At 42.4% G+C, this 8975-nt stretch overlaps 1 protein-coding gene across 5 annotated transcripts; it reads right to left on the bottom strand.

The window, feature by feature from the left end:
* Positions 1-916: 916 nt before the first annotated feature.
* On the bottom strand, positions 917-6415 carry LOC122100529 (tubulin beta chain-like). 5 transcript variants are annotated; one of them, XM_042670898.1, is made up of 5 exons: positions 6359-6415; positions 5409-5517; positions 3942-3944; positions 2633-2743; positions 917-1977 (listed from the first exon to the last, which is right to left on the bottom strand). In XM_042670898.1, exons 1-5 carry the CDS (start codon positions 6413-6415, stop codon positions 917-919), a joined length of 1341 nt encoding a protein of 446 aa, XP_042526832.1. The 5 variants fall into 5 exon arrangements, with proteins under 5 accessions (XP_042526832.1, XP_042526831.1, XP_042526833.1 ...); XM_042670897.1 differs by lacking the exon at positions 3942-3944 and having other exon boundaries at positions 2633-2769; positions 5405-5517; XM_042670899.1 differs by lacking the exon at positions 3942-3944.
* Positions 6416-8975: the final 2560 nt, after the last annotated feature.

Below are 8975 nucleotides of genomic sequence, written 5' to 3'. Positions count from 1 at the left end.
TCCCTCAAACAGCTAGACTCACTTCTGTCCTTAGAGCTGCCAGATGACTTGAGAAACTACCCTGGCAACGAGGATCTTGCACTCATCTTGTGAGTGCTGCTTCGCTGCCAACTGAACCGTAAGCACAGGGATTGGGGTTCCTGCTACTGTTTCTGAGGAATGTGAATGAAATCCCTCTGATGGGGCATGAGACCAGAACCTGTGGTTGTCTGAAGGAGAAGTAGATCCTTAATGGCCAGTATTCATACCTGCATTTTGTGGTCCCATTCCCAAAGAGGAATGCATACTAGGGGGCAGGAAAAGCAAGTCCTGTGTCAGAATAAAGGAGGAAGAGGCCCTGCTACCTCAGTGCCCAGACAAGTCTTGAACATCAATCCCTTCAGTATTCCAAACATCACTTTGGTACTAGGAAAATTTTAACATCTGAATCTGGTTTACTTTCTCTTCAAACTGCTTTTATGCTACTGGCATGCTGTTGAGAGACTGCTAACTTTAAAACTGGGCCAGGGAAAATAAACAACATTGGCACTTGTCATCCTCCTGTTCAAAATAGGAACACCATGAATTTGAAACTCCTCTTGAGCACCAGTCCTATATTGCTAAGATTAAATCCTGCTGGCCAACTTTATATTTCAAATATATTGAAAGAATAAAAGGGATTCTAAAGAATAAGGACTCAAGAGTACAAAATGTATACTTCTTTATTTATATAAATAGGGCTTTAAAATAATACTATTTAAAAGAAATCTGCATTTTTACATTCACCATCAGTTAGTTCCTGACCGGAAAGGCTGTGCATGATGATACACAGCAGGGACCTCAATGCATGACAACAGGATCTCAGGAAAGCACCATTCATTTGAGAAGTAGTAGGCAGGTTCTGACAGTCCTGTTGCACTGCTACCAATGGGAAGTCTTAAACTTCTTCCTCTACCAAGTCTTCTTCAAATTCCCCCTGTTCATCAGCAGTGGCATCTTGGTACTGCTGGTACTCGGACACCAGGTCGTTGATATTGCTCTCAGCCTCAGTGAACTCCATCTCATCCATGCCTTCTCCCGTGTACCAGTGCAAGAATGCCTTGCGCCGGAACATGGCACTGAACTGCTCTGAGGTGCGCTTGAAGGGTTCTTGGATGGCTGTGTTGTTGCCGATGAAGGTGGCCGACATCGTAAGGCCACGCGGGGGGATGTCACATACAGCTGTCTTCACATTGTTGGGAATCCAGTCTGCAAAGTAGCTGCTGTTCTTGTTCTGCATGTTGAGCATCTGCTCATCCACCTCCTTCATGGACATGCGTCCTCGGAAGATGGCAGCTGCTGTCAGGTAACGACCCTGGCGGGGATCACAGGCGACCATCATGTTCTTGGCATCAAACATCTGCTGGGTGAGCTGGGGCACAGAGAGAACATGGTACTGCTGGCTGGCCCGGCTGGTCAAGGGTGCAAAGCCAGGCATGAAGAAGTGTAGGCGGGGGAAGGGCACCATATTCACGGCCAGCTTGCGCAGATCTGCATTCAGCTGGCCGGGGAAGCGCAGGCAGGTGGTGACTCCACTCATGGTGGCTGACACCAGGTGGTTGAGGTCTCCATAGGTGGGTGTGGGCAGCTTCAGGGTGCGGAAGCAGATGTCATACAGGGCCTCATTGTCGATGCAGAAAGTTTCATCTGCATTTTCCACCAACTGGTGGATAGACAAGATCGCATTGTAAGGTTCTACCACGGTGTCTGAAACCTTGGGGGAGGGCATGATGCTGAAGGTGTTCATGATGCGGTCTGGATACTCCTCTCGGATCTTGTTGAGAATCAGGGTGCCCATGCCTGATCCAGTGCCACCTCCCAGGGAGTGAGCCAGCTGGAAACCCTGGAGACAGTCACACCTTTCTGACTCCCGTCGTACCACATCCAGCACCGATTCTAACAGCTCGGCTCCCTCCGTGTAGTGGCCTTTTGCCCAGTTATTGCCTGCCCCGCTCTGGCCTATCAGACATAAAGACATGATGAGACACAGACTCCAAGAATAATGACTGTGCCTGTCCTATTGTGAAGACAAAGGAGTGTTGTGAGCCAACCTTTGCTATTATTTTAGATACACTATGGTGAAATAAAGGAAATGTTTTCAATGTATCTGGGACCCTACAAATCACCCAGGTTCTAAAGAAAAGTAGAAAGTGTGGAGGAAAATACATTTTAACCCAAATCAAGTACTTCTAGAAATGAAGAACTGAGCCTGCCTCAATACTGGAAATGTAATTACTTTCACAACAGGGACAGGAGCACAGTGTGGTCAGAGGGAAGCTAAACTGCAATCACTTGTCTGCTCCTTGCTCACACATAGCTGTGCTTTGATTTCTGGTGTTCTGAAGTGGTTCTGTTATTGCCAGGCCTTTAAAATGACCAGCAGTGCTGAAACCTTGTTGGTGGCTTTCTCTGCTTGCTGCTCTTTCCCTTCAGAGGCTTCTTTGTCATGGAGAACTTACAGAGTTGCACTGATCTGAGCTGTCTGAGTGGCCAGGGGCATGACTCCCGTGGACTGGAATAGGTGAGTTAGCTGAGGAGAAGATCTAGGTGGATAAAGGCTCAGCCCAGCACTGGAGTGCCTGGATGTTAGGACCCATGGACCATGATGACATACCAAATATGAAGTTGTCTGGCCTAAAGCTCTGGCCAAATGGTCCCGATCTTATTGAGTCTAAGGTGCCAGGCTCTAGGTCCACCGTGATGGCCCGAGGAACATATTTGTTGCCTGTGAGAAAAAGAGTTGACTTAGGCCTATACTTGACAAGGAACTTAGGGCAGAGCTTATGATTCTAAGTGACTCTCAGCATTCATTACAAAAATTACAGCATTTAAGACATGGAAACAGAAAAGATATCTTGAGCATGAATCCCCATGCAAGAGGCTTCAGCAACTTTAAGGATGTTTGCAGTTGTCTATTTCCATGAATATTCATTCCTTTGCTTTGGGCATGGTGGCTGAAATCTCAGCTACACAGGAGGCAAAGATGAGCATCAGGCTTTGAGTCTAATGGTGCAAAAGAAAAGTGACAACACCTTTTTTTTTTTGGTTCATCGTGGGGCTTGAACTCTGGGCCTGAACACTGTCCCTCAGCTCTCCAGCTCAAGGCTAGCACTCTATCACTTGAGCCACAACCCCACTTTCAGTTTTCTTATTGGAGATAAGAGTCTCAGGGACTTTCCTGCTCAGGCAAGATTTGAACCATGATCCTCAGTTCTTAGCCTCCTAAGTAGCCAGCATTACAGGAATGAGTCACCAGTGCCTATCAGCAAGAAACTTCCTCTTTTTTGTTAATTTTATTTTATTGTAAAGGTGCTGTATAGAGGAGTTGGTTACATGAGTAAGGAAATGAGAACGTTTCTTGTCAAAAATTGTTACCCCCTCCTTTGTTGTTCTCCCACTATCCCTTCCCTTCCCCAATTACCTTTCTCAAGAAATGAACCAGGTTCATGCCTATAATTCTAGCTACTCTGGAGGCTGAGATCAGAGGATGACTATTCAAAGCCAGCTGGGGCAGGAAAAGTCCTTAAGACTCTTATCTCTAATAAACTAACAGAAAACCAGAAATGGCACTGTGGTTCAAGAGGTAGAGCTGCTTGCCTTGAACTGAAGAGTTGACGGACAGTGCCTAGGCCCAGAGACCAAGCCACATGACCGACCCCCCCCCCCCCGGCCAAAAAAAGCCAGGTATGTCTATTCACCAAGTAGATGTAAGGGAATTCAAGTGTAAGGCTTTCCTGGAGAAAACATATATACAATATATATATTTCTTGTCTTATAATGTTTCAATAATGGTTATCAAATAGCACATACCCTTTATTCAAATACTTAGAGCAACCTTGGGCAATGACTTGCAATTTCCCATTTAACATGATTTGGCCCAAGGGAAAGCAGTTAACATGATGTAAACACCAGTTTTAGAATACCCCCTTCCTAAACATTCACATGAAGAAAACTGACCATCCTGCTGGATATACAGGATCTAATAAAGACACAACCTAAAATTCTGTTCATAGGAGTGACACAATCCAACCCAACCACTCTCAACCAAGGAATCAGAAGATTAAAACCTTGTATGTTACTTCAACAATATTAACACAAAATACCAAGGTGAGGACATCCCAAAATGTAGATCTATAAAACTCACATAAATTAAATAGCTTTGTAATTTTGTTTGTACTTGTTCATTGGATTAATACACAGGAAAGCCAATTATCCATGATTCTGTTTGTATACAATAATGTAGAATGGAAACTCAATATAAAATTAAATGAACTTTACATTGACAGTTACAAAAACTGAAAATCTACTCTGTAGACTTCAATTAGGCTGTTTATGTTAGGAAAGACAATATGAATCATTTAAAAGCCATGTTTACAAATTAGTATTGATTTTTTCTACATCACAAGAATGTTTTCTTACTTTAAAAACCTTAAAAATAATTTACTGTTGGCTAAGTATTCATATTCAAAATGCTCAAGACCAGAAATGTTATAGATTTCAGGGTGAGACTATGCTTTGTGATTTGGACTATTCTCATATATATTAGTGACTGAACATCCCTCTTTAAAATTTTTTAAATTTTCTTTTTCAAAATATTGTTTTAGAAATTTAATCTGTATTTTAAAGAGGCAATGTAACTGGGCTCTGGTTGCATAAGGGTGTAATTCTAGCTACTCAAAAATCTGAGATGAGACCTTAGCATCGCAGATTGAAGTCAGCTGGGGCAGGAAAGGCTTGGAGACTCATCTCCAAGAAACTACCCAAAATAAAAGAAGCTCATAGTTAGTGCCCAGGCTTGAGCTTAGGATGATCAGCACACAACCAAATGGCATTGGATTATATTTCATCAATTGTTTTAGAATGCATATTTAGGCAGTCTCATTTTTAATTATGTGAAATGGGCTCACGCCTTTAATCCTAGCTACCCAGAAGGCTGAGATCAGAGAATCATGGTTCAAAGCCAGCCAGGGCACAAAAAGCCTGCAAGACTCTTATCTCCAATAAAACACCAGAAAACTGGAAGTGGCACTGTGGCTTAAGTGGTAAAGCTGCTTGCCTTGAGCTGAAGAGTTGAGCGACAGTGCCTAGGCCCAGAGTTCAAGCTCCATGACCGGAAAAAAATAATCCAGGTGTGGTTAGTCAGCAAGTAGAGGTAGGGGGAACTCAGGTATAAGGCTTTCCTGGGGTAATTCACAAGAGTATACTCAAAAATTAAAACAAAGTATCTGGTGGAGTGGCTCAGTTGGGTACAGCACTTGACTTATAAGATCAAGGTCCCAAATTAAAACTACAATACTACCATAAGAAAGGCAGGAACTCCTTCCTTTTCATTAGTATTCCCCTGGGAACTATTTTGCCACGGTATGGGAAACAAGATGGAAGAAACTTACCAGCTGCCTCATTGTAATACACCTCGATTCTCTGCAGCTGTAAATGGCTGTCCCCATAGTACTTGCCAGTGCAGTCAATATTGTGCTCATCGCTTAGCATTTCCCAAAACTGAGATGGAAATAGTATATTATGACCTAGAATGTTAACTGTCCAAAAAATGCATTTTAAAGTAACTAAGAAACTCATGTCCTGTTGACACAAATATATTTGTAAAAAATAATTACATTTTCTAAATTAAAAAAAGCACAGAAAATGGTGGTATTTTAGTTTTGTTAATCTCTTATCTGGCTGAATAGAAGACATCTGGTTTCTCCTATGAGTATTCCATCTTATGCAGTACCATATTCTGTTTGTATTCTATGATGAGTAACGCCTTCCATGGACATGAAATTACCAAAGCAGTAACTTGAAGACTCAGCTAGAAGGGTCTCCAGAACCCCAAGTGTCCTCAGAGCATACATGACAAACAATGATTTAGAAAACACCCAACTTAAGGGAGCTGAGATGGAGCATGAAACTCAGAGAAATTTGCATTAAGGTAGAAGAACTGTTCTCAATTATCTGACACTCATCAGTTGACACAAAGGGAATTCTCTGTATCTTTCAGCTCAAAGACACTGCATTCCTTTCATTCAAACCAGACCAAACGTGCATTAGTCTATTCCCAGGAAACTAAATACAAAGACTTGAGTCTCAGGTAAGACTAAGACATGCAAGGGATTTGAAACCACCCCAACCTTGGTTAAAAACCACACCCACCAGGGCCACACAAATTAGGGAAATTGGAGAAGCTATCTGGGGGGCTTCATTTGCAGAAGGTTAGGGACTACTATGGAGCCCCACCTACCTCAGCCTAGCCATGACCACCACCACCTCCACACTCCAACCCCATCCAATTTCTCCTTCCCCTAAATTTGAGACTTGGATCCTAGGCCAGTGCCATGCTCACCTTTGCACCAATCTGGTTGCCACACTGGCCTGCCTGTATGTACACAATCTCCCTCATGGTGCAGGGCTGCAGAACAGATGGATGTGTGTCTTCAGCAGTGGTGCCCACAGAGGCAAACAGGTAGAGCTGGGAAGCAGGAATCTGACACAGTGAACTCAGATCCCCATTTATACCTCTGGTTGTTACAGGGGTAGAGGAGGTGGGGCGGACTTGATTACAGGTGGAGCCAGCAGGTGCTCCAAATCAATCTCCCTATTGCTGGGTAATCAGAGGGCCCTACCAGTTCCCACCTACCCTTGTATCCAGCTGCCAGCTGCAAGTCCATTAGCACAGCTCCCATTCTATTTGGATCCTCTGGTCACCCTGCCATCCACTACCCACTCTGACTCACAAGAGAGGCTGAACCCTGGGATCCAGGAAAGAAGAGGAGGAACTTCCTCTACACAAGGTCCTTGTGTGCCAGAAGCCCAGAACAAGCCTGCCTTCCATTTTTGATTGGAGGGCCTAGAACTGAAGGGACATTTTCAGCTGTTATCCCAAGAGCAAGCACAAACTTAGATTCCATGATTGATTCACTTTCCATTATGGGAAGAGTCAGGGGCTTAGGGTCTAGCCTTCATTCTCAGGTTTTCTTTTTCTTTCCTCTTAAAAGTAGCTTGCTTTATTACTTGGGCTATAGGACTACTACAGTCTACTTTTTGTTTCATTTGGCTTCTGCTCCTAGTGTAAGAACTCAGGTCCTAGTCAGAGTGTCTTTTTTTTTTTTTTTTTTGGTCAGAGTTGGGGCATGTTAGTGACTTAGGGCTTGAAATTAAGGACTGGTGACTCGTTCTGAGGTTTTTATTATTATTGAGATTAGATGATTACCTTAATTTCTCTTATTTCACAGAATTGTGGAATAGTGATATTTAGTTGAAATCACAAACATATTTTAACCTTCACAAGTCAAATTATCATTATCATGGACTATAAATTTTGTGAATTCTATAAGCTTTGACAATACAATTTATTTCTTCCACAACAGGTGATATTTACATTTCTCTACTTTTGTTTAGTGTAGGATTTCCTGTCTTTCACTCTCATTCTGCCCCTCTCTTTCTGAGGTTTTATTGATTTACTTATTTAACTGAAAGGTAGAAGGCTCTACTACTTGAACCACAGCTCAACTTCTGCCTTTTTTTTTAAGTGTTTAATATGAGACAAGAGTCCCATGGGTAGTCAAGGGCAGTACAGTGAGGCTTGAAATCTGAGGATTACTATTCAAAGTCAGCCTGGGCAGCAAAGTCTATGAGACTTACCACCAATCAACCACTAATAGGCAGAAGATAGTAGAGCTTTAGCCATGAGCAAAACACTTCAAGTTTAAGTCCCTCGACTGAACAAACTGAAGCAAGTTTCATGGACTTCCCTGCCCATGATGGCTTTGAACCATGATCTTCAGACTTCAGTGACTTTAGCACTCAGGATTATAAGTGTGAGTCAACATTTACAAATCTTTAATTACCTTTTCTTTCACCTTTTCTGGTTATTTATTATTTCTTTTTTTGACAATTGTTCTTAGGGGCTAGCTTTCATTCTTAGTTTTTTCTTTCCTCTTGAAACTACCATGCTTTACAAATTTGACCACAGGTAAACTACAGGCTGTTTCTCTTTTTTGTAGCTCTTCTTCTAGGGCTCAAACTCAGGTAATGGTGACTGAGGTTCTTTTTTAATTTTTTTTTAAATTGAGTGCTGCTTGTTAGTTCTGGAAATTAAGGCCTGATGACTCTCCTTGACGATTTTTTTATTTTTACCTTAATGGTGGCAGGTTTCACTAGTTGAGCCACAGCTCAGCTTCTGCTTTTTCGGTGGTCAATAGGAGATTAGAATATCAACAGCAAGCCAAGAGCATTACAGGGAGGACTGAAATCTGAGAATCATGGTTGGAAGCCAATCTTGGCAAGAAAATCAATGAGAAAATGATCTCTAATTAACCACCAAGAGGTAGGAAGAAGTAGACCTCTAGCCATAAGGTAATCATAGCAAGTTCAAGCCCCAGTACTGAACACAGTAAATTAAGTCTTCTGTACTTTCTGCCAAGAATGGCTTTGAAACACGATCCTTAGATTTCAGCAATCTGAGCAAGTAAGATTGCAGTTTTGAGCCATGATTTAGAAATCTTTAATATGCTCCTTTTTGCACCTTTTCATTTATTTGATTTGCCTTCCCCCCTTTTTAAAGTTCATGTCCTTTATTATTAGGGCCTAGCTATTCACACTCAGTATTTATTTATTTATTTTGTCGGTTGTGGGGATTGAACTCAGTGCCTGGGTATTGTCTGTCAGGGATAAGGCAGTCACACTGCCCCTTTCAGCCACAGTGCCACTTCCACTTAATTTGAAAAAAACAGTCACCAGGGGAATTTTCAGCCTGGAATGGCTTCCCTTTGTGGGAAGCTTCCTGAGCAGTGAGTATTACAGGCATGAGCCAGAGAAACCTGGCTTGTTTTCTTAGATCAAAACTAGCAGGCTCTACAATTTATGCCACACTACTTCACTGCCCATGAGATTTTTGGATTTTGTTTTTTGCTCAAAGCTTGCAGGAACAAAAACTCAACTCCTGAGGGTTTTTTTCTTTT

Source organism: Dipodomys spectabilis, unplaced genomic scaffold (genome assembly GCF_019054845.1).
Source record: "Dipodomys spectabilis isolate Male_0828 unplaced genomic scaffold, ASM1905484v1 ptg000583l, whole genome shotgun sequence".
NCBI classification, from domain to species: Eukaryota; Metazoa; Chordata; class Mammalia; order Rodentia; family Heteromyidae; genus Dipodomys; species Dipodomys spectabilis.
The sequence above is the reverse complement of the archived record's forward strand: the minus strand, read 5'-3'. Positions and strand labels throughout refer to the sequence as shown.